The 26,384-nt window shown below is 40.6% G+C and overlaps 3 protein-coding genes across 4 annotated transcripts; 1 reads left to right on the forward strand and 2 right to left on the reverse strand.

Annotated features, from left to right (window-relative positions):
* Positions 1–1,538: 1,538 nt before the first annotated feature.
* LOC118104906 (myb-related transcription factor, partner of profilin) lies at positions 1,539–4,510 on the reverse strand. 2 transcript variants are annotated; one of them, XM_035152198.1, is made up of 4 exons: positions 4,411–4,510; positions 3,777–4,080; positions 3,454–3,586; positions 1,539–3,193 (listed from the first exon to the last, which is right to left on the reverse strand). In XM_035152198.1, exons 2-4 carry the CDS (start codon positions 4,072–4,074, stop codon positions 2,806–2,808), a joined length of 819 nt encoding a protein of 272 aa, XP_035008089.1. In that variant the 5' UTR covers positions 4,075–4,080; positions 4,411–4,510; the 3' UTR covers positions 1,539–2,805. The 2 variants fall into 2 exon arrangements, with proteins under 2 accessions (XP_035008089.1, XP_035008088.1); XM_035152197.1 differs by having other exon boundaries at positions 4,234–4,456.
* stx18 (syntaxin 18) lies at positions 4,457–19,710 on the forward strand. The gene is made up of 11 exons (XM_035152196.1): positions 4,457–4,676; positions 14,330–14,397; positions 16,071–16,186; positions 16,341–16,418; positions 16,618–16,684; positions 16,816–16,907; positions 17,620–17,714; positions 18,111–18,169; positions 18,655–18,724; positions 18,806–18,886; positions 19,025–19,710. Exons 1-11 carry the CDS (start codon positions 4,524–4,526, stop codon positions 19,118–19,120), a joined length of 975 nt encoding a protein of 324 aa, XP_035008087.1. The 5' UTR covers positions 4,457–4,523; the 3' UTR covers positions 19,121–19,710.
* A 267-nt stretch (positions 19,711–19,977) lies between these two features.
* LOC118104907 (neuronal vesicle trafficking-associated protein 1) lies at positions 19,978–25,287 on the reverse strand. Its single transcript, XM_035152199.2, has 5 exons — positions 25,039–25,287; positions 24,621–24,777; positions 24,234–24,350; positions 22,412–22,522; positions 19,978–21,407 (listed from the first exon to the last, which is right to left on the reverse strand). The coding sequence occupies exons 2-5, from the start codon at positions 24,747–24,749 to the stop codon at positions 21,207–21,209; spliced, it is 558 nt and encodes a 185-aa protein (XP_035008090.1). The 5' UTR covers positions 24,750–24,777; positions 25,039–25,287; the 3' UTR covers positions 19,978–21,206.
* Between the last annotated feature and the right edge of the window lie 1,097 nt (positions 25,288–26,384).

A 26,384-nucleotide genomic window follows, 5' to 3' on the forward strand; every position in this document is an offset into this window, starting at 1 on the left:
GCCCCAAAGATTCTGCATATTCACATGTAGAATCCCTTTATAGAGATTATCGCGGCCTCAAACTCTGCTCCGATAGTCCTGTTATGTGTCCTGCTGCCGGTCTGGCTCTCTACCAGTGATCCTGGCCTGATCACTGCCTGTCCCCTTCTCCAACTCAGAGCTCTAGTTCTACTGTGTGGTCCAAGTTTTAATGGCAGTTTGATTTTTTCATCTCTTATGGCAGTTGCAATATTCAACTCACATTATTCTGCATTATTATTCAGGGTCATACATGATATGTCCTTGTGTACTGTATTTTTTTTTTTGTACAATGTAATGTTCTGCAGCTGCTGTAGCACTTTGGCCCAAGACAAATTTCCCCATGGGAATATTAAAGTGTATTTGATTTGAAAACGTCTATTCAAACCTAACAATTCCTGCAATTGAAAGAGTGTGAGAAAACTTACAAGAAAAGATAGCAGGTAAATGGATAAATGGTTAGAATGGACAAAAAGTTGAAATGGATTGGTAAAAGATCTAGAAATGATACTTTATAATATATAAAAGTTGGCTAAAAGAGTCTATAAACAGTAGAAACAGCTCAATGTTAACGATAAACAGTTGAAATAAGTAGCTAAGGGGCACCCCCACTCTCTACCACACTTCATGCTTCACAAAAAAAGTTAGCTTAACGTACTGGTTATAATGGTTTGACATTGTGATGAATGAACTATTGTAAAGCTAATGAAGCAGTTAGCTAAACATAAAGCTGTTTAAATTGAGTTGATCTAAACTGAATATTTATGGCTGTACTTTGGTTATGTATATAAATGTAACTTTAAGCATTGAGATTCAGTGTATACTTAATCCGTATGGACATTTTAAAATAGTGCAGATAAAATAAGTCCTCATCTGAAATGGATGTGAGGTTTGCTGCAGCAGACAAATGTTGGGAACCACTGATTCAGAGAATGAGAGTGACCTGATGAATGTTAGTTTTTCAGTATATGATGGAAAACAGTGTGTGGACTTGTGTGATTGGCCTTTTGGAGGAACATGTTGAACGTCTTCAGAAACATGGATACGGTCTTATTATGAATAAGTTATAAATAACTAAGTTTCTCATGTTTCATGTAAATGTAAAGAGTCAAACTAAAGTTACCAATGTTCAGGTAAAAAACTGAACATAGGGAGATACAAATCTTTTATTGCCAGTTATCCTATTTCCCATTCAGGCCCAGTACAGTACATGCTTGCAGCAAGCTGTTATAGTTATAATGTGTTTTATCCCGTGGTAAGATAAAAGCTAGGAAACTTTAATGCTCGGTTAGCTCACATCAACACATTAGGTATCAAAAGGGCAATCATGCCTCAGTTTGAGCCAATAACCTTGGTCCCTGAATAGCTGCTCTCTTTCCACAGTCAAAGCTGAAAGAGTGAATGAAAAAACAAATGATGAGGACTTAATGCTGAGGCGGCAGAAACGGAGAGACAGTCCCAGCACTCAGCTGTAACACAGTCTGGCACAACACTAACAAAGGAAATGAGCAAACCACACAGCAAATCACAGACTTTTATTCAACACTCTGGGCCCCCACCACTTACATCTGAGTGCCAACGCCAGTCACTTACAAATAAATGGATTTATGAGGAATATTACGCATAAATAACTACATTTGTCTAGACAGGACATTAGTTTGGATTTACTCTCACTGGCAGGATCAAGTTAAATTTTCATAAATATGTTTATTGGTATATGTCAAACATTTACAGCTTTCAAATTTGCACTTAGGAGTAAATGGCAGGAATCAGTAAATAAACAAAATGTCTCACAGTGTAAAGCTACTAGAATGAATTGGAATTTCAGGCCAGGAAAAACACAAATTATGCTTTCTACAAAATATAAATCAATTTCAAGAATTACACAATTTAGTATGTGAAATTCTACAGTTACTGTATATAGCCTATTTATTAATACGTCATCTGTCAACATAGATGGATGGTAAGCTCATATATCACACTTATGACGTAAGCTTTAATCAAAAGCTGCTCTGTATTTCCAATACAAACTTACTCATGTATTCAAGCAACAACTGATTTACATTGGACCAAAATTCACTCTAGATGGTCACATTTGTTTAATCAAATACAAAGGACTCGGTACAGTTTTGATTTTATAATTCTGCAGTAATTTTCTTTTCTCAATATGACACTAAAGTGGTAATAATGTAAGGCAATACATTATGAATCCCTATACCTTCATTGTGCTACAAATTTAATGATGTATAACAGTGTTGCACAAAGATTGGACAGTCAGTCATAAAACATACTTTCTCCTAAAGACATCACTGAAGAAAAAACACAAAAATCATTTCCTCACTCAAACATCCTCACAACACTGGGAGCTCTGTACAGACAGATAGACAGACAGGAAAGACAATACTGTTTTGACCCGTATAGGAATAAATATTGAATACAATCTGAGTCATTGAAAAACACATTCATTTGGAAACAGAACAACATATAACTTGGTGGATGCAGAATATCCTCAGACTTTTATTTGACCTGTTACCAACAGATCAGGTCACATGAAGATTATTATTCAGCATAATGGGACAAACCTGATGAGAGTTTCACAACAGCGGAATATGGAATGAGTCTTCACCCTGAATAAAGTGTTTTTGGTGTTTCCCTTCTCTCTGCTACACAAAACATTACAGATTTAATCTATAAAACTGACAAATCATAACACTCATTGGATTTCCACGAGCCACATTTCACAGGCGACAGTCACATAAGTCTGCAACTGAGTTTGCTACAATTGTGTTAGTCCTTTTCAAGTGGCTCTTCCATTTTCTTTTTCATCAGCTTAATTTTTAGCGTGTAATATTCCTCTTGCAGCTTGAGGACAGCCTCTTGTCTTCGCAGCACAGACATTTCCAAATCCATTCGTTCTTGCAGAGCTGTGCAGTGCACTGAGGTTGGAGAAGCAGAGCCAGGAGTATACGAGTGTTCTCCAGAGGCAGTAAAGATGGCCGCATGGGGACTACTGAACTGTACTGCAAGGGATTTAGGAATATTTGTAAAAGCAGAAAATTTCTGCTCTGCTGGAGAAGTGGATGGATGTGGATAGGAGAGGAACTCGTGGTCTGTCAGTGGACGTTTGTTTGGGAAACCTTCATCACTTCTGTGGTCGTTTCCATTTTGATCACAGCTGAAATGGGGGAAAGACACAATTTCTCACATCTCCAACCACGTGCATAGTTACCTCCAAAAAGGAGGCTAAAATCTGGATCTAGTGAATTTAAATAGGGTTTCCTTTAGGGGCTGTTGGGACTTTGCAGAGGTATGCACTCTACTGAGTGCCATTCTAGGTTAAGGTTAAATTTGGCCAGATTGACAGTGACAAATTACAAGTAACTTTGGCACAGTCTGAGCACACGAGAGAAGCCACTAATATAACAAATGTTTTACCTGTTTTGAGGAGTTTCCACAAAGTCTGACACTGAAGAGTCCTCTCGATCTTGCTGCAGCATATCTGAGAGGTTCATCACAGAAATCACTATTTGGGTCACAGTGCTGAATTCTTCAAGAGACATGCCTTCATCTGTTGATAGAAAAGGTATGCATTCATTAATAACACATTTAATAAATTCAACATATAAATAGAGATTTGGAATTTGCAAATGTATTATATCTTTTAACTCTTAAAAACCCTCTTGACTTTGGTAGTCTCAGATTGCAGATTTAACACTGGTATTATGAGTTATAGGCATTGAAGGGCAGATTTCCATCACCTGTATCCGCTTGCCTTCTCTGTCGTTTGATCTCCTCCCTCGACTTTGCCAGCAGATTTTCCCACTTTTTGTTGCAGTCCGACACTGTTCGCTGAATCTGTGGAAATGCGGTGTTGATGGCTTGGGTGATGTCCTCCCAGGCTTGTCTCTTGTCTTGTACTGATATTCCGGTGCTGCACTTCCCTCTGATTACCTCCCTCCTCTCCTGCATTAACTGGGCGAGAAGGAGACACTCCTGGTCGGTCCAGTTAGGTCTTCTTTTCCGGCTGGTCATCCCCTCAAGAAGTTGTAGAGGCATTTTTATCTGAAAGATATTCACACATATTGATTATATGATGGATTAAATAAAAAAAATTGCACATCCTTGCAGCACATTAATATCAATTAGAAATGTCAGCATGACTCTGTTGAACTGAGCTGTTCAACATGATCACCTGACTGCACAGAAAAAACTTACACTTGAGTCTCTTCCAACTTAAGTTATTATATTTAAGAGATTTTTTTGAAATTTGAACATTTTCGCTGCCTGGAGCTGAATCAGGTCGAGGAGTGATCTGTTATCAGTCCAGGCTCTTGTAAGATGTGAATAATATGAAGCACAAACGACGCTATTATGAATAAATCTTAATAAAACCTTAAGGTAAAACGTAAGGCTTTCTTCTCCGTCTCAGGGAAAACTCCGGGTCGCAGGATGATGACGTCCTCTGCCGGTGACGTGTCAGTTTGTTTACAGCTGCCCGGGACATCATGGCTGTGGATATAACTAGTCTGTTTAAAGCCAGTGTGAAGACAGTGAAAACCAGGAACAAGGCGATAGGAGTCGGCTTCGACTCCACGAAAGATGAGATTTTCCGGCGGACCAGGACAAAGAGCGGCTTCTCTCCGAAGGCGAAGGAAGTGGTGAGTGTTTCCCCCGAGTTAGCTTTAGCTAACAGGGCTAGCAGCCTAGCACCGACCCTGACTTCACAGTTGATGACAGCAGGGATGTTTTAACACAAGTTACTGTCTTGTAAAAACAATGTTGAATTAAAATGTAGCGTTTAGTTATTTTAAACTGTGTCTGATGCACTCAAACACATGGAGAGATAGACACTTGGCTAAAGAGGGATCTGACAGTTGACAGATTTGTCTGCACCCAACTCAGACATCATATCTGTCAAACCTAACCACGATCATCATCATCATCTGGTCCAGGTTTAACCGAAGTGAACAGATGTTTTAATCTGGTCCAGTGTAAGAAGATGTCAAAACGTAATTAAACCTAATTTCAAACTGTTATGGCCTCGTTAAGAGATTATTTCTATGATAATGTTCAAGAAACGGTGACACAGCTTTACACAGGAGAAATACTAACCTTATGGTCTTGTCCATGTTTACAGTGTGTCCACTATGATAGTAACTCCTGCCAAGTCAACATGTATATAATAACAAAACTAAAAGTAACGTAGCACATTTTGATTCCATTGTTAAAGAAGACAAAGTGCAGCAATGAATAAAGCTCACTGTGTTTATCATGAACCAGTTTTGTAATTTAACACAGCTTATTTTTATGCAATCAAATATTTCGATTTTAATGAGAGGGAAGCTCTTTGAGTGAGTACTGCTCTGCCTGAAAAACATCCTCATACTTTCCCCACAGATATTACCTGCACAACTATCAGGCTGGATCATCATGTCTGCTGTTAATACACTCTTCCTGTCACTCTAACTCATCTTGCAGGGTGGCTCCTCAATCGGTAATTGAAAGTGCTTGAATTGATATAGTCTGTGGAAAAGTTTAAATTAAAGTTCTGGCATAATGTTAGCAAGAGGCTATGTGTTGCTGTCTGTGTGTGTGTGTAAGAGACCACAGTCTGCTTTTTATTCTGCCATTTCAATCTGACATCACTGAAACATAGCACACATAAGTGACTTTGTAGTTTTCACACATTCAAGCCTTTAAATAGTACTCTGTATGAGCTAAAAAATCTTAAGCTGCTTTCAGTACTGCACTGAACTCCGGATAAGCTAATGAAATGATAAGGGGGAGCTGTATGTAAGAACGCAACTGTCCGAGTCAGTGTTGCAGACATTCTCTGGAGTTCCTCCTGTCGGCCACCTAGTAAAAATTCATGTTAATGTCCGAATGAGCCCATGTGAGAATACAGCAGGAGATTATCCAGATGATTCACCGTAAGACGTGCCATACACGTAGGCAACACAGAAGAAGATGTCAACTTGGAAGGCAACAAGACTCTAGTAGGACATTGATGCCAGTGTCAATGTGCCAAACCAAAACACATGATCTCTGCAACAGAATTCATATGTTACGTCCTGCCTCCTGCATGCCCTCAACCCCTCACCTGAACACTTCCATGTTGTTGTGAATGTGTCTCTGGAGAATATCCTGCTGTGTCCTTACCTGTGAAAGGCAAAATCCGGAGAATTTCCAAACTCTGTTTGGACATTTCCCGGAATTCATGTCTGAAAACAGCTTTAGTGTTATAACATTTATTAACCTTGATCCATGTCTCAAACTGTGCCATGTAGAATTCTTTAATCTGAGGAAATTGGGCCTGGAAGTCCTAGAAATGTTCTTGAAGTTGATGTTTATGAAGGCGTGGGAACCCTGCAACAGTGGCATAAGGCTCTAAATCACATTTAGCAAAAGGACCTCAGCCTGAATAATTGTCATTTGGTCTTTTAGTAATTAATCTAATGTCTCGGTAGGTATTTCTGCATCTCTGGCACGGTTTACTGCTGACTGATTAAAGGCTCCTTCAAATGGATGAGCAGATCAACTGCTCTGCTTGAGATCTGACACCAACAGGTCTGGGTTTAAAAGTAATGCAGAAAATGAACCAATGTGATGGATGATGATATGATATCCTGCTCTAATTAATAAAGTGGTTCACTAGAGAGATGTTCAACTTCAGGTTGTAATTACATTACAGCAAGGAAATTCTGATCCCAGTGCCTCTTTTAACTTAACTATGCTTAACTAATCTTGATTTAATTGTAGGAAATATCACATAAGCTTAAATATATTGGTGAAAACAAGTTTAACGAGTTTAAACTCGTGTAATGGGACACTGAACTTAGAAACTTGGCAGGAAAGGCAACATTGGCATTAAATTAGCTCAGGAAACATCTCAAATGTTATTCTTCCACTGAAGTACAGAGACATCATCAATGGTTGGCAGTTACCGTTGGCAACACAAAGGCTTCCCTCCATGTCACGAGTGTTGCTTATACAGCTAAGAGTCGTTGGCCTAACATGAATATCATGAACACAAACCTCTTCAAAGTCACCTTGAAGAACCACTTTACGTTTCCCTCCGAGAGTCAGGATGTTTTACCTGATGTCTCCAACAATGAGTCTGAGGCAAACTTGAGCCCAGTCTCAGCAGCTCTGCACAACCAGCTTTTTGTTATGTCCTGAAACATTGATATTAGAACTGGTGGTTTAATAAAAGCACTGATGCTGAATCAAAAGAAACCAAAACCTATCCTGTGGTTCCTGCCCTCTGCTCTCCTCCCCCCCGCCGCTGTCTCCATCGCACTGCAGATATCATCTCAAATGGTCCTCGTAAAGCAGCTTTTGTAGAAATTGAAATTGCGAGTTTGGAATGTCCTGACTGCTTACAGTTATGTCGCGGTTTTCACCCACATCTCCCCCAGCTCAAGTAACCATTCTTCTCTCTTTACAGCCTGACATAGGCAGCTTTTTTTGTGCGAGTCCCCTCTTTACATGTATGATTCCATAAACACGCTGCAATAACATTTTCTTTCGGCTCTCGAGCAATTTCTTGGGGAAAGCCGATCTTCCCAAGAGCCAGTGATTAAAGGTGGAAGATCAAAACAAAGAAAATATTAAATTAGGTCCCCAGTAACAATGTTGACGGCCGGCACCTAATGCACAACAGATGTGAGTACCCTGACATGCATAACTCTCCAAGTTCCCACTGAAGCTTCACAAATTTAGAAAGAAAACATCAAAGTTGACAAATACACAGTGGTCCAGTGAGGCTTTTTTCCACTCATGCGCCATGAGAAAGGAAATGTAGCTTCTTTCAAAGCAATGCAAAAAAGGGCTTGATTGACTAATAAGAGGGCCAGTGTTTGCAGGGTGGGGTTTGGTCTGGGGAATCTTTTACCTCATAGGGGTCGGTTTGGGGCACTGGGATCTCCATTTCACCGCACCACCTCTTCTCTCTCCATAGCATGCTGCCCTTTTCCATTTTAAATGAAGGGGGTCACTCTGAAATTGTAAAATTGTGTGTAGAAAATAGTGCTGGGCTCCCAACTGTGCCTTTAGTGTTGGTATTCCAAAATTGGCTCCCTCTCACAGTGTTTTCTTGTAAGCCATTAAAAGTTTCAAAGTATTTTGTGCTGTTGGAAAAGGGCTTGTTCCCTCTGACCATTTAGCACATTGAACTAATATCCCTATTTATTCTCAAACCAACAGTTTAAATATACACAAACTGCTTTACTCAAAATTTCTGTTAGAAATTATCAAGTTTCCAAGCCCATAATGTTATTTTAAACATTTGGAATTTCAATAAAGTCATGTTTTGGTCATACTCTATCGAACCGCATAATGTCAGACAATGAACATGACTTTTTTTCCCCAGTAAAACTGGGATGTGTTAAATTAATGATGTGGATATTTTTTGTTTTGTCATTCAGATGGAACAGGGACTTATTTGCAAATGTGTTGTATTTCATGGTGGAAAAGCTGAAAAACGACATGTATATAACTTTTAGGGAAATTATGGGTCTAGAAAGAAATTTGTCCTTTTCTCTTGAATATTTTTTCTGGCCTAATCTTACAATAATGTTTTTTATCAAGAATAAAAAGCCATAAATGGCTGTAAGTACTGTTACTAAAATTAACCTATTTGAATATTCACATATGTGTACAGTACACATCCAACAAATATTTAAGAGAATGGAAAACAATCATTCATGTATTAAATTATGAGTATAATACAACATTGTTGTCATGAGTCAACATGAGGTCTGACTAAAGTCTTTGTTTGGCAAACTGTATGAAAGTGTGTTATTTATTTCAAAATCAGGCCTGAATAGGAGAAGCTGTTGAATCTCTTCAGTGTATTAAGTTTCCTCTTTAATGTTTCAAGTCACAAACTATATTGGCACACAGGCAAATACATGCTCACATACAGCTGTCTAAACCGGCTCTATGTTGAGTCGGCACTTTAGCCATGGGGAAGTGATCTGCGGGGATCACCCTGAGATGAACATGCTGCTAAATGGTCTCTTTACCAGTTGGCCTAATCTCTGCACTGTTTTCCCACGAAAGCCAGGCAAATTGAATTCTGAGGCATCTGCTGTCAGGCCCAAGCACAATCTTGATTTTGTTTCGCTGCGTGCAACAGTGTTTTTTTGTTGCATGATTCATGAAATTGAAAATAAAAGAGGAAGAAAGTGGTGAAACACAGATTTACAGATGTGTGTCAAACGCTAAATCACGAGATGGACACCAGATTCCCCGCAGAATAAATAGTTTAAGTAGAACAAAAAGTAATGTTGAATACAATAGATGAAGACTCTATTTAAACATTAAAACATGAAGCAAGACTACAGCAGCAGCTGTGGAAACTTTTTAAAGAATGTTGTAAGGCTCTGTTGTTAGACAAATCTCAGTTATTGTGATTTACAATCGCTGAAATACTACCAATGCAGATGACAGCAGGCTGCATACTTGACCCTGACACTCCAAAACACTGAGAGTCTGAACCATGAAACTACAACAGATGTGTACTCATCTAAAACAGATGACATCTCCTAAGGACACCAGGGTGCCTTTTTCTTATAGATTAGGATGTCCGTGCAAGAGAGCATTGAGTATTAATTATGTATTGTTATTTCACACTGATGTTGAATAGTTCAAGTGATGCTGTTGTTTGAGTAACTAACTAATAACAGCAAACATTACGTATTGTTTGGCTTCTCACTTCACTGTCATCCGTCATCTACAGTAGATCAAACACACTGTTTAAGGCAAAGGTCGACAGAATAAGAGGTTTGTTTACTGCCTCAGAGGCGCAAACTGTCCAGGTCCTCATTTTCTTCGTTTTTTTCTTCCTCAAGAGGTTGAGTCTGGCAATATTCTCCGTCAGTCATCCACTCAGCTGAGAAGTCTGTTGTTTCCACACGTACACCCTTTGATTATCGTTCTTCAAATTCTTTAAATGATTTTTAAAAAAAATCTATGATACTCATTTACACACTGATAGTACACAAGATTAACAGACTCTGTGCTCCGTGATTCAGTCCAATTTGGAGTCGAGAGAAACTGTTTTTCTTTTTAAAACTTTCATTACAAATGGAGTATCTATGATATATAGCAAAGATCAATTTTCAAATTCATATTCATTTCTGCTGTTTACTTTACAAGATGTAATTTAGTACATTTTACATTCCACAACAAGTTATGGGATTATATGGTCTCTGTGACCCATCCTGGTTTTAACTTTTGGTTCTTTTATTGAATCAATTCTATTAGATCTATTTTTTTATTCCTCTAAATTAAAGCTTAAGACACTTCAAGTACTTATATTATTATCATCTGTAGGAATATTTGATACTAGGTTGTATGGGATGTATATCTCACAGATCTGGGTGACCACCCCACAGGTTAGGTTTTTATTGGTATCATGATTCCATTATTTTTTTCTGAAAATGGGATAAAACAATGCTGAAAACATACTGGTCAAATTACTAGAAAGAAATCAAAACCAGTTGTCGGATGAAACACTGGAAAACCTTTCAGAAACACTTTCCCAAATTCAATCCGAGGTGTGGGTGTAATTTTGGATTTTACACTTTAGAATTGGAAGTGAGGCTTGATGTGTATTAGGCTGTCAGGATAAATCAATTATTGTATCATGGTGTTAATCCAAGCAACATGCAGGCACCTCTGACTCTGCTTTCTGTAAACACTGAGTGAGAAGAAGAAAGGTAACGATGCTTATGAAACATGTTCAGATTATTCAGAAACACACAGCAGGAATCACAAACAGTACTCTTGCAGTATTACATAATCAGGTTCCTTTAAAGAAAATTTGCTCTATAGAATATATCACATGGACCACAGGATACTTGCAAATGATTACTTAAATTTAACATGCAGTTTACATTTTTAGGTGCTTCCATTTTTCTAAATATCTGCAATAATCTATCTGATGCTGACCCATCACTAGTTGTCCCTTCTTCCCTTCACACAGACAACATTGCCTTTGTGCTTATTTATTTCTTCTGTCCACTGTGATGCCCAGATTTTTCATAGTTAAATGTGACACAGACAATAATGTGTTTGATACTGAAATGTGATGTGGTTGCTTCAAAATGCACATTTGTAGTTTTAATTTAAATTTGACCAAAACAGACGACAAGCCCCGTCTCTGTCGGAATGTCGCCAACACAATACTACTCACTGAGCCTCAGCAGCATCATTCACACTGCACACAACACAACAATAAGTGCACAATCTAGGTTTTGTAATTTGACATTTTTTATCGATGCATGAACCTACCTGCATGATCAAAACTGAATACTAAGACTGTTGTGTATTATAGCTGCTTATACAGTTTTGACTCTAAATTACTAATCAAGTAAAAATCTGAAACGCGTTATAAACTTATCAAAAAAGGTCAATGATTCAGTTCAGGGATCATCTTAAAAGCGTTGTTTGCTGGTGCTTTTTGTTTATAGAGCTGAGTGAAGCTCTCGAACTGCGAATAGACACAAGAAGACAAAACTGAGCCCATTAGAGAGTCAGACATAAACATGATAATAAAATCAACATGCGGCGCAGTCTTCTCCACTGAAACATCCTTTATGTATCAGGCCCACATACCTAAACACAACATAGCATGGCGTCAGTGTGGATCGCCCTCGGTCAGGACACACAGGGACTTAAACACAAGCAGGGCAGCCATCATCAAATTCTGTCAGTTACCTGGATTTAGCAAAACAAAGAGCCATCCAAGCTCTTTAGAAATCTGCAAGCTAAGCCTTTTCTCTTTTCTTCCTCATAATAATCCCCCCTGATGGTTTGTTTGGGCTCAGTCGGGGCTGGAGGGAAGCAGGGGGAAGGAGAAAGTGAGGAGGTAAAGTGGGGGTCTTTGATGATGACGAGATTAGATGTAGCCCGGCAGACTGTCTCCTCCTGCCTTCGCTGCGAGCTCTGCCTCACACACACACACACACACACACACACACACACACACACACACACACACACACACACACACACACACACACACACACACACACACACACACACACACACACACACACACACACACACACACACACCTATGTCGTCTGTGTGCGCACACACTCGCATATACCTACACACACACGGCGGTGAGCCGTATGCACAAGGCCACCCTCTTCCTCATTGTTGAGGAATTACTTGCTCTTTAGGGTCTTAAGTTACAAGAGCAATTGATCCCTCTGACCCCCTGCAAACCCTTGAGGTTGTGCTGGGAATCTGAGCCCCAATGTATACACACAGGAGACAGCTCAACCCCCAGAGCAGCACTCTTGACGCTCCCTCGCACCCCCACATCACACAGACAAACATACACATGAACTCACTGGGTTGAGCTCTAAACCAGCATCTTCTAATGCTGTGGATTTAGCTCTGCCTGCTGGTCAAAAAGGTGTAGTACCATAAACACAGTTATTCAGATAAATACACTAGCTTGTACACAAATAAAAGACTGAAGCCAAGTGCTAATCGTGTTTCACTTTGTGGCAGGTCATGGATAGTCCAGAAAAAAAGGGCAAAAACATCGCAGTTTTCCTGGTTTATAAATAACGATTTAATGCTTGAGAATTGGGAGTTGAAGAACTTATAACATCACGTTATGACCATACTGCATCTTTAACATTTAAAGACCTGTCAGCAAATTCAAAAATCTCTTTATATAAATCACTAAGAGATCAATGTCGGTTTCTTGTTTTTGTCTGATCTAGTGTAAATCCCAAAGATATCCAGATTATTATCATAGGAAACTAAAAGGAAAAAATATATAAAAATATACAACAATTGTTTACTTAAAATTGTTAAGAAAAAAACTTGTATTTCTATTGTGATAATAGTTTCTGATGGGATCTCCTGGATTTCTATGGACTTTATTCTTGGAGGCCAGACATTAGAGAGAAGTCATTAGAAACTCTGGAGCGTCTCACACTTTCGTTCACATGCAACCCCGACGGAGGAAACTTGGAGGAACTGCGGAGTCCAGTGCATGTCTGAAAGCAGCTTAAGATGCATATTTGCATGCTGCAAGATTGTCCATTCTTTCCAACCCAAGTACATTTTAAAAAACAAGTTATCCACTGGATATACAATAAGTGTCGGACTCATAGGAGCTCAATCAAAGTTCTCTAATTCACTGAGACACTACATAACGTTCAATGTTTGGAAAGACTTGAACCATAAGAAAGGTTCTGTTCTCCCCTGAACCCCCCTCGCTAAGCTCAACTGCTCTGAACAACAATTAACTCTTGACCTCTAATAATTGTATTATTACAAGGGTCGACGTGCCTGAGCTTGTGCCCCACAGCAGTGTCTTACGCCACTGAGGTTTCTTCCAAACCAGAGAAGGGAGAGCTTGGTTTCGAACAAATTGCCCTGCTCTGTTTATCTTGACACCTTTGCTCTGCATAGAAGAAATAGTCATTTTTTTCAAACGTCAGCTCAAATAAAACAGCGCCTCAGGTCACCGTGACGCTGGGAGTGAATGTTTAGAGACATTATTAGACGGCTGGTGCCAGGTTGCTCCTCACAGCCAGGGCAATTTGATAATTGAGGTTGTTAGAGTGAAAAGGCTGAAGGCCGAAGACAGCGTCATTATGCTATCAAAATAATCTCCTACGCTCTGAGGTCGCTGTCACAGTCAAACTCATTGTGTCATTTCTCAGTCTCGGGCTTGTCTCCGTCCTGTCCTCCTCTGGATCTCACAGAGCCGGCTGTGTTCACACCCACTCGTTCTCTGCCAGCACCGCTCTGTGGACAGGGAAGCAATTTGTTCTTTTTTAATATTTGACCAAATTACAGGAGCAAATATTGGATTGAAGCAAGTTTCCTCTGGTTTTCCTGTGCACACATACACTTGGACATTTTCTCAGTGATAAATAGTAGCAGATCGTGAATTTAAAGCTTATTAGAGACCGCTCTGTCAGTGCTCTGTATGCACTTGTATTTATGAGAGCTGTTTGAGGAGGAAATTGCTGGTTTGATTTCTGTATGTCACAGACTTGATGAATTGTAAAAGTAAATATTGAGAATTCAGAGATAGACAGACAGTAGTCGCCTGTCGTCCAATAAATACAAATTTCTACATTTACTCTGGCTCTGTCTAAATGTAGTTTGGAGAAAATGGTTTCCTGGTACATGTCTTAAAACTCTTTCTTAAGCTGTGTTTACAGGGTTTACATATTTGAAGGAGCAACCGAAACATCACAGTTAAAGAGACCCGTTGACATGAAGGTAATGAAGTCAACTAATGATTTTTATCACTTTATCTTGGCAGATCGTGAACATCACCAAGCTCAAAGACTTTCTGCTGCAACACAGGAAAGATTATGTGAGCGCTGGAAGGTAAGCATTTCCAAAAAGTCACTGTCATCCACCACAATCCACAACGACAGTAGGAAAACCTACCGATGCTGCAGAGAAAGGGACAAGCACTTTGAGGTCAGGGTTATGATGGGGCTCTTAATGTTTGTGTGTGTGTGTGTGTGTGTGTGCGTGTGTGTGTGTGTGCGTGTGTGTGTGTGCTGCAGGGCCTTGCTACTGGCACGAGGTCAGCAGCGAGCAGGGTGGTCTGTAGCGGCAGGCTCCAGTCTAATTGTCTGGAATAATTGAGCTGCAACCAAGTGGAGAACAAATCACGCCCTGGGACTAATCCAGGCTTTCCTCTCTCCAAGGCCCTTTCTGTGTTCTGTAGGTGTGGGTGTGTGTGGAGGAGCCCATGTTTAGTTAGGCTTGTTGATAAAGTCTCTACAGAACACATTAACTCAACATTAGAGATGCTGAGGGGTGGAGTTGAGTCGTATTTAGTCCTGGGAAAATCCATCAAGATGCCGTCACTGGTGTGTCTACGTTCAGCCTCATCCTCCATTTTCCTCTACATCATTTGACTTAGCCAGACAGAATAATGGCCACAATTTCAGTCCAAGCATGAATAAATAATGGCTAATTATAGTAAAAGCCTCACGGATGATAACTCTAAAATAGATGGGAGCAACACATATTCCCAGAGTCCAAGGTCACGTCTTCAGATAGATTGTTTTCTGCAAACAACAGACGAAATATATCAAGACATGAACCTGGGAAAAATGGCAAACGTTCACACTCAAGAAGCTGGCCCAAGAAAATGTTTAGCATTTTGATAGAAAAATAATTGAAAAAACAGTTCAATATGAAACTAGAGGAGCACTCCGAGAGCATGTACCTCTGTCAAGCCTATCGCCCTATCTCACCATGTTAAAGAAAGTGGGGGGAAAATCTTGGATCTGGCTGTTTATCTGGATTGTTCCAAATTTTAATGTGTTCTTCCTTCGGTCATTCTCCACTCCTGCACAAAATGTCATGGAAATCAGTTGTGTATTTTTTGAGTAAGTCTGCTTACAAACAAACAAACAAACAAAAAAACATGATAAGTTGTTGATTTCCTGCTGATCGGCTTCTTGTTTCACCTCTAGTTTAACATTATCCCTTTAGGTGTTTGCATGAACAGTGATACCTTACGCAAGAAATACTTAATCCAGTCACACTTATTCAAAATGAAGTCTAACCAACTGAAACCAGCTTTGCACCAGAGGAGCATCACAGCTTCTCAGTGCCCTGTTCCTACTTGTTGTGTCTTAGCAGTCCACCAGAGGGAAACATTCAGTCTCAGCTGCACACTGTGGCCTGACAGCAGGAACAACCTGCATCTGAGTCGTAGTCATGCACTTTCTTATGTTGAGTTCACATGTTCTCTCTGTGTGATTGTGCTATTCAAGAATGTTTTAGTTTCCTCTCAATGGGATAAAACATGAGCTCAGGGCCTGGTATGATCGGCCTCTGCCTCTGACCTTGAATCAGAATAAAGGAAATACATGAAGTAGTTGACGGATTTTATTAGTAAAGGGAGGAGGAAGTTGTGGTACATACAGTGCTACATTGCTTTAGTGAGTCTTTGTTAGGTTTTCAATTCATCGTTCAGCTTTTGATACTTGCATACAAAGTATTTAAACCCACTGTGATTGTTTTCTTGCGTTCTACAGTCTCATCTCATCAGATCTGACCCGCATGACGGACAGTGAACGAGATCAGATCGACCAGGACGCTCAGATCTTCATGAGAACCTGCTCTGAAGCCATCAGGCTGCTACGCAATGAAGGTGTGCAGCCAATGAACTAGCTTTCAAATATTATATGAAACATAGAATATGTTCAGATTATTCATTTTTTTTAACTCAGCACTCAACTGTGTTGAATTACAAAACATCAAGAGAAAACTAGTAAGTGAATGTGTTGTTGTTGTTGTTGATGTAGCGGAGAAGAAGGTGACATCAGCCCAGATCAAAGAGCACAGAGGAGCAGTACTGGACCTCATTGAAATGTATCTGAGAGGTGAGTTCATGCAGCTCATTACAATTTAGTGCAGTCCTCTGTCGATGCATCAAAATAGTCCAGAGAGAACCTGCTATATGACAAGTCTACAACTATTTTGCACTTGTCCATTTGTGTATCGTAAAGAACATTAACATTTTAAGAAAGAGATGATGGTTGCTGTGGTATCACTGTTGTACACATCTCTTCTGTCTCTAAGGAGTGTGTAAGCTGTACTCTGAGCAGAGAGCAATCAGAGTCAAGAGGATGGTGGACAAGAAGAGATTGTGAGTATTTGCAATTATTAAAATCTATGCATACCTCATTCACACAATTCATTATTTACATTTTTTTAAATCATTTTAGGACTATAGTGACCTTAAAAGCCAATTAATCATCTTGATTCACATGGTTTCAGGTCCAGACTGGCACCAGAACACCACAGTCGGGTGGAGAAAGCGCAAGAGGTGGAGCCCACGGAGGAGAAAACTGTCAAGGAAGAAAGTACTGGTAAGACAGGGAGTCAGCTGAAACACTCCACTGTATTTCTGGTACAAGCAGCCCTGTTACTACATTTTGTGTGGGTAGTCTAATATTTTTCACTGGTTTGGTATTTTGTGTATTTAGTTTACTATATATGCCCCTTCAAAAAAATGTTATACCTGTGTTCTGTGCAGGTCAAAGAAACGCTCTTTTTTTAAAACTGATTATAGGAAGAATTTTTGTGAAGCAGTTTGTTCAGCAGCTAAGATTAGCAGCCAATGTTAACTTGGATCTTATCTACACCAGCTCCTAAATTGTGTTAAATGGTTCCACTTCATTAGTTTCATATTCACAGCCATCTGAAGAACAGCAGGACAGATGTGTGTGTGTGTTTCATCTGCAAACTGTAATTATAAAGTGTTGTGTCACTTCACATGATGATCCATTGTGGGGACTCTGATTAAATCACATTCAATAACTTGTAATTCTACAGGTTTTATGTCATCCAAACCATCAGGATTTGACCAAAAAGAAAACATCTGAAGATAAATAGCCAAACTGGCTGCTCTAAAGTGACTACATCCATCTAAATAATCAACTTTGAGCTAAATTTTCCCTTTCACAGAGAACTAGCGACTTCATGTGTGACTCAGATAAACCCAGTGAAGAAGTACTGAGTAAAACGTTGGGAGTTTTTGTTGCTACATCAAGTGTTTTCACTCTGTTTGTCTTCCTGTAGAAAAGAGTGTGTCAGAGGTCCTGGACAACACAGTGGAACACCTGTGGGAGGAGGGCCGAGTGGAGGACGAGCTCTCTCCTGAGGAGATCCAGATGGTACAGCGCCTCAGATGTCATCATTCATTATTTATGTTATGCAGTATATATAGATCCATACGATTCAGGTGTTGAGGAATGGAAAGCTATTATTAGATGACATCTAAATGCACAGGGACTTACACATTTAGTGCATTACTGAGGAGGAGAATCACATTAGTAGAGGTCCAGATAACTGACTAACTTAGTTTTTTAGGTGTTTGTCATTATAGAAATAGAACACAATCACTTCAGTGTATTGTCACACAAACAATCACCTAAATTGATCCAGTCTTTTTGTTGGACACCTAAAATGTTCAGATATCCGATGTTCCTGTTGTACTACATTAAAATCTGACATTTACATAAGCGTCGCTGATGAAGACGTGAAAGTGTCAGCTGTGTATTTCTGTCTAGTTTGAGCAGGAAAACCAGAGGTTGGTGAGTGAGATGAGCAACCTGGTGGATGAAGTGAGGTGAGACTCCCTCAGCAAACATGTTCCCCTTCCTTTTTAATAAGTTTGTTGTGAACTGTGTTCAGGGCAGGTCAGTGATTTCACTCTGTTCTGTGAACGTTAAATCATTTATTAGGATCTAACTGCTGTAATCCAGAGACACTTAAGTGTGGCTGTTACACATCCTCACGTCCCTCCCACTAAATTACATGCCCCAAGTGATTGAAATGCCAGGTGAGCAAGACAACACTTATTTGAAATAGCAGATGTCGATCCAGAGAGGATTAAAATGACCCAAGGACATAGGTGTTTGCAGATGGAATTATTGCTATGGCAGCCAGAGAAAATCACTGACATGTTTGTTCCAGATGGCAAAATTCCTTAGGTCCTGAGGTGAAAATTACCAGACCTGCCCCAGTAATATTGATGTCATCTGGAGGGGTTTAAAATGGCTAGGCACACTGTTTTCATGGGATGTTTCATGCTTCATTTTTTGTGTGCATCAGGCAAATCGAGGGGAAGGTGGTGGAGATCTCTCGACTTCAGGAGATCTTCGCTGAGAAAGTGCTGCACCAAGTGAGCTGACTACCTTTCGTTTCATTAACATGGTTTTTTGAGAATAAGTTGCACATAAACCGTTCTCACTCTCCATGATAGGAATCAGAGATTGACAACATTCATCAGCTGGTTGTGGGAGCTACGGAGAACGTGAAAGAAGGCAATGAAGACATACGAGAGGTAACACTCACTAGATTAAAAACATGAGTACTACTCATAAATATGATGTCCTCCTTTGGTTGATTTCTATACATCTGATCTGTAAAATGTCTTATAAAAATGTATAATGTTCTTCTGTATTCTCTCTTCAATCCCAAGGCAATCAAAAACAACGCCGGCTTCCGGGTATGGATCCTCTTCTTCCTCGTCATGTGCTCTTTCTCACTCCTCTTTCTGGACTGGTATGACAGCTAACACAGCTGCCAGCATGGACTCTTGTGGATATGCTGGGAAACTGCCTTGCTCTGGCACATACTGGTGATCTCATTAACAAGTGATGACAACACTCAGACTGAATGTTCGGTTTCCCAAGATGAAGATTGTGCAGTCAAGTGGAGATGACAGTTTGCTCTTCCCCGATCTGAATTATCAGTTTATCTTTGTCCAGTGCTAAACGGAGGCAGTGTCAATGTGTTTGAAAGCACTTCTGTGAAGGCAAGCTTTGTAGGGAGCACTGTATCCACTATCATTATTTGTATGATTGGATGTTCTGTCTTTGTCTGTCTCTTAAGAATGATAATGGTTTGATTGGCTGCTCCTGCTTTAATCTAACTGAAAAACAAGTGCACTAAAGGATACTGTTTAGACTTGTGTCTTCTCATGTGTTATGTCTTTAAATAGATCATGAATTTGTTTCCGTCTGTGACATTAATTTATACATCACTGTCAAACCACTGACAATGTTTTGCCTTTATTTGAAACCTCTCACAGCATAACTGTACTGACACACACTCACATTCAAGTAAAACTGAGCAATATTCTTAATTAAATTCTGTCTCTCTTAACCTCAGGACATCATTTTATGAGTTAATACATTTCAAATTCATGTCAAGCCTTCAGATAACATCAAGAGAAGAGCAGCAGCCAGTCACGGCCCGTCTTAGCCAAAGAAAAGAGGCCGTTCGACATGTTTGAGTCTTGATAATTTCTGTTTATTAGGTTTAACCTATATTCATATGAAGTGCTTAGAAACGCCTCTTTGATCATAACTCAAGAGAACATGAGCTGTGTGAGAGCATCGGTGTTGATGACAAAATTTATTCTTGAAACAGTTGAAGAAAATTCTCTTTTACTCACATGGATTCCACTTGAACATTGGTGGGAAATGTGGGCACTTTTATTTCAGTTTTTCAATTTAACATTTTTATGTAGCAAATGCACTTCAATGGTAATCATTACATTGTTTGAAAAAAGTACAGAATCTGTGACAGTTTTAGTCAAATGACAAATACAGGGGGAAAAGCAACAGGACAAGCAACTACTGTCGGATTGTTCCACTACATCAACCTAAGTCTAGCGTCTGTGACGGCTACCACCAGCCATCAACGGTGACATGAATCAATGCGAAGCATTGCACAATACAGTGTCTTCACCAGCAATGCAAAAACATTCAATAGAGTAGCATAAAATGTATGCTATGAAAAGTAACCTTTAAATAATCTGTAGCCTGCAGCAAATGAAAGCACATGGTGATCACAAACAGTTCAGATGAATCGAGACAATCATTGACGCTGGTTAAAAAGACGATGCATCAAATACTATAAACTCCTTAACAGCACTATATGCAGAGAGCAGAATGGCCTGAATTAAATAACAATTAAAATGTTGTTTTTTTTGCTGGTTAACAGTTTTCTTCCAGTTCAACCCTCATGTATTCACAATATCATGACAGTAAAACTATGACCTCAGCGGCAGATATGCTGCAAACTTACTGGACCGCAACAGGTCTGACATGCGCTATCAGTACATGATGTAACTGAAAAGGAAGAGGTTCAAAGCAAAACTGTATTATTATTATTATTATTATTAGAGTCGTGCGTGCATGTGCGTGAAAACAAGCGACGCAGACACTAGATGGTTCACAGTCATTTCACAATCTGAGTACTAAAGTGAGTTCTCTTACATATGTGTAAATGTACAAAGACAGTGAGTGTGTGTCTGTGTGTGTGTGTGTGTGTGTTTCAGTGGCTTTTTTCTACACTTATGCCACTCTTGTTTTGAAGTGTAAATAAATAACAACATATGCTATTCAAACAAACCGCGAGTCTGCCCGACTGTAAGACTCACTTTGCTGAAAAACACTTTCGACAGTTCCACAGATTTCCTGCTACACGTCCGCTGACCAAACTACACCAATGAGGCAGCACAGCACCTCAGGAACGAGAAGTTGATTTTTTTCGCCCTACAAAAAGCCATGACACTCCGAGGTTTGCTTGAATGGCACAACCGTATTATTTATTTTTCCTACAGCAGGTGAGCCCACCTCCTGACCCCAGGTTGGTTAAGCCAGCTTCTGAGCAGTCTCCGTCTCCTGCTGGGTGACCTTCTCCTCAGACATGATGGTCATCCACGGCGATACTGACCGAGTGATGGTCTGCTTGGCTATGTTGTAGTGGTTGATGAGGGTAAAGAGGCGTCCGCGGCCCCCAGGGCCCTGGGGAGGGAAGTTGCCGTACATCCCAGCCGGCATGCAGCGTCCTTGCTGCTCAAAAGAGAGAAAAACAGTTAGAGCGAGATTTAAAAATACCAAGAGATGAAAGATCAGTTGGCACAAAGCATAATTGACAACGACACAAGTTGAAAAAATTCTGATGAAGGAAAGTACAATGACAGTCTGAGACAAACTGTGATCAACCCTTCACATTTGTGTGAGAAGAAAACTAAGCAGGTGATAAAACGTAGCTGCAGCAACAGAGGAAGAGAACTCACTTTAAATGAGAAAGAGACCAGAAAGAAATGAATACGAGCTGAGCTCCTTTTTTTAAGTACCTGTCGCAGTGAGATCAGGCTCTCACCGAGAACCAGTCCTCATTAACAATTACTCCACCGCCATAGAGTTTTAATTAGACTGTGATGAACAGTATCACTGAGTCTACAAGTCACACAGTGGGACCCACGTGATCGAGCTGCTGCAGCTTTTAACCAGAACATTATTATTATTATTATTACTAATAATAATAATAACAGTGACATAACTGAAAAAAAGCTATAAATGTCTGTACCATAAATATACTAGAAAGTCTGATAACATTAGCTCATATTCATTCCAAGTAAGGCTGTAAAAGCAAATCTTATCAGCATATTGAACCGAGCGATGGTACATTTTTATTGTTTATTAATAAGACTGCTCATCCTGCAGCAAGAGGAATATTTCTACTCTTTAATTTACATACCTTCATTTCAAGTTAATTGAAAAGGTAAATTTGCACCAAAAGCTGATTAAGATAACTGATTAACCTTCAAAAGATAAATGGTAATATCAAAGTCATTCCAAAAAACAAAACAATCTCTTCATCACTCATCAAGGGGCTAAATAAAGAGAAATCTCCTGTGAAGTCAGTTTTATTATGAAGTCTTGATAAATTTGGAAATAAATATGTGTCTGTACTGTAGATGACTGATTAGTGTTACCGCCATACTTATTGTAACTCATAGATATATCAACATCAGACAGGGTCACAAATAATGTCGCTGGTAGATGTTTACCGTGTAGACGAAGCTGTCGGGGCACGGCTGCTCGTACTGGTAGACCTTGTAGACGACCAGGAACACCACACACACGAGGAAGGCCAGGGCACAGATCACCAGCAAGGTCACCTACACAGGAGCAGACACACAACAACAACAACAGCTCCGTCATCAGCAACACCACGTCCTGTGTGATAACTCAGCCAGTCTAGCTGTCTTAAAGAAATGAGTGGGGAGATAATATCTAATATTTATACTGCTTATCCTCTGAGGGTCGGGGGGGGGGCTGAAGCCAATCTCAGCTGACATTGGACATGAGGTGGGGTACACCAGGTCGCCAGCGTATCTCAGGGCCAACATACAGAGACATACAATAATTCACACTTACGGGAAATTTAGAGTCTCCTGTTCACCTTAGCTGAATGTTTTTGGATTATGGGAGGAAACTGGAGTACCCGCAGAAAAACACACACACACACACACAGAGAGAGAGAGAACATGCAAACTGTGGGGACATTGTAATGGCAAATTCTTTTTCTCGACTATTTTTCATTTATTTATTTTACAGGTTAAAGAGCAGCGTGAGGCTGCAGCTCAGAAATATCCACGGAGGTGTTCAGAGTTATCCTGTGTCTCTACATTAGTGAGTGTTTATATGTAACAGTGACTAACAGCCAGTCAGGGCTACAAGATATTCTGTAACTCGACAGGGAAATAGCTTGTGTGACCATCTGTGCAGCCCAGCTCTCACCTCTCTGGGGATTTCTGCAACAGCTACTGGTGTTTGTGTGAAGTGGGAGAAAACGCCTCATTATTGTCAGAGAGGTTGACAGTGTGTGAGTCGGTATAAAATAAATGTGCTTATTTGCTTGAGTGCTCGTGGAGATTTGGGGAGAAACTGTTCTGTGTTTGTTTGGTTAAACTGCTTCAACACTGAAAACATGATGCAAATGTTGATTTTCATTTGAGTGCTGTGCTGTTTGATTATTCCTCAGGATTTCTTTCGACAGGGAGTGAGGCCGCTCTGTGTACCGCTCCTCAGTCTGTTTGGCACAGAATTGATTGTTAACAGCGTGTATCAATGAATAAAAGGAGTTTCATCTGTCGGTGCGAGTCCTGCAGTTGCACGGCGGAGCAGACGGTACAAAACGTATGAAGCAACGCAACAGGAGCTTATGAAAGAGACTGTCTCTGATGAAAGAGCCGCCTGCAGCATTTCAAAGCACCAATGTGAGGATACAAGCTGTGTTCTCACAGAAAGTGATGTGCCTCTTTGCCTCCCAGATCTTTGAAAATTCAAGCTCTATTACTAAAGGAAGCTTGACAGTTTCATCTGTTGATTTTTAATGTGGAGGGAGAGCAGTCTGCATGCAAGGCACGTAGAGTTTGATGAATTTTAAAACATACAAGGAAAAAGTCGGCCAATCAGAGCTGGAGCAAGGGATGTGTTTTAAATCCGTTTTAATGATCTAGGACACATCAGCTGGCCAAAGGGGCGTTGAAGGAGGCTGGAGTGATGCTGCCGTTTGGAGGCCATCGCCATGGCAGCAGCTGAATTAATGAGGGTTTAGGGCGGGGTTAAGGGAATCATTGTGAAATTGTCTCCCTGTGCAGCCCGGGCAAGATGACAGGCGGCACAGGACGGGAGGGTGTCCTCAGCAGAGAAAGCCACAGAGTCTGAGCTAAACTTGGAGAGACAATATTATGACAGCAGAGACAAATGTCCTGAGCTGCAGGGAGACAGATGTCTGCTCTCCGGCATATGTGTGTGGGAGTGTGGGAGAGCTGGGAAATGGGATGATGCATGAGATACAGACGATGGCGGCCACATGATTCTCACTTTGAGTCGCTCGGAGACGCCTTCGATGATGCTGATGGAGAACTCTGCGATTTTGGGAGACCGTAGCTTCCCCTTCTTGCTGTCGCTGTCATAGTCTGCCTTTGTCTTCACCACCACCTGGAAGAAGAAACACACACACACACACACACATATGAGAACAGATCCAATCAGCTTGCAGATACAGCTTTATGAGGATATTAGGATTCACAGAGGCAGGAGGGATGAAATCCTTTCTATTTTGCTTTTCTACATATGAAATTAAATCTGCATCGATGAACATTTGTTCCCTTAATAGCTGTTTTCCTTCATTGGACCATTTGTAATTAAAGAAACACATCTAAAGGCCGTTTTTCAATCAATGGAAATGTATAAAATCTCAAATCTCACCTTATCTGGTGCAGGAAACTGCAGCTGGCTGGCATCTAGTGGTGTTATGAGAGGGATGGTGTCAAACCCGTCTTCAGAAACCACCTTCCCGTTGTTTTTCTCGCTGAAATTATTCCCCAGTTTCACCATTTTCCCAACACGGAGAAAAAGCACCAACCTGAGAGGAGAAGACAAGCGCTCATTACGCCTTCAACCAAAGATGGTGCCGATGCTCCCTCTGCCAAAAACACGTTCCATGAAAAACGAGCCTTGATGTTTCCCCACACACATACAGCTGATGATGCGAGGCGCTTTGTGGGCCAGGGGGAGAAACCCCTGTGAAGCACAAAGGCGCAGGAGAGGACGCGCACGGTCTCGACATGATGACACTGATGGAGCAAAGAAAAAAAAACACCATTTACCGCATCCGAGCACCTACCAGATCTGTGGAGTCGCCTTCTCAGTCACAGTTTTCTCCGGATGTGCTGCCTTTATCGCTCCACTGCTGCTGAATGTGTGTATTAGTGTGTATGAGTGTGTGTGTGTGTTTTTTAGGTGTGACGCAGCCGATTTGCGGAGAGCTGCTGCACAATATGGCCAAATGGGTCCGTGCGCTCCTTCCTCCGAGCTGCTGCTGCTGGATGCTGCTGGATGCTGCTGCTGGCGTCTGGCTGCACTGCAAGTGATGTAACACACACACACACACACACACACACACACACACACACACACACACACACACACACATGCACGTCTCTCTGTGGTTGTGAGGACACTCATTGACATAATGCATTCCCTAGCCCCTAACCTGACCCTAACACCAGGTCCTAACCCTCAAGCAGCCCATTGAATTTGTGAGGACCAGCCAAAATGTCCTTGCATTGATTGGTTTAAAATTGGCCCTCATAAACATACACACACACACACACACACACACACACACACACACACACACGCACACACACACACACACACACGCACACACACACACACACACACACACACACACACACACACACACACACACACACCGAGCCCCTCACAACAAATTTAGCTTTTTTTGTGTCCATTGATGAAGGGACTTGTAAAAAAAAAAATGATTGTGTACATGTAGTTGTGTGAAACATTTGTTGTCAAGAGAGTGTCTCCTGCAGAATAATCGGATTTTCGTTACGCATGAACACATTTGAGATAAACTGACTTATATTCATTATTTATTAGGGCCCGAGCACCGAACTTTGGGAGGCCCTATTGTATACAAATCCTTCGAAATTGAAGGATTTGTATTTCCCTTTTGGGGCTTTTTCAGGGCCTAGACATGCTCAAATTCTCACCAAAGTTTGCAGGAAATTCAAAACCCTAAAAAGTATTTGAATTCTGGAGTAATTTTAAATGGGTGTGGCAAAATGGCTCAACAGCGCCTTCTAAGGAAAAGCCCCTCAGTTAGCTTTCACCGATCTTCACAAAAATCGGGACACCTGTGTATCATGACCAGACGCACAAAAAAGTCTAGAGGTGCATTGTGAAAAACACAACAGGAAGCCCGCCATTTTGGATTCAGTGGCCATTTTCCACATTTTCCACATTTTTACTTTGACGAACTTGTCCCAGGGCTTTCATCAGATCAACTTCATATTGAGATGAATGTCATCTCAACAAGATGGAGATATAAACTACCTCGAATTTCGTGTTTTTCGTCACACGGTGTGACCGTGGCGTGGCGTCAAATTTTGATTACACGCCATCAAAACACGAGGTTGTGTATCTCAGACATACATGGTCCAA

This window comes from Hippoglossus stenolepis, chromosome 3 (assembly GCF_022539355.2).
Source record: "Hippoglossus stenolepis isolate QCI-W04-F060 chromosome 3, HSTE1.2, whole genome shotgun sequence".
Lineage (NCBI taxonomy): Eukaryota > Metazoa > Chordata > Actinopteri > Pleuronectiformes > Pleuronectidae > Hippoglossus > Hippoglossus stenolepis.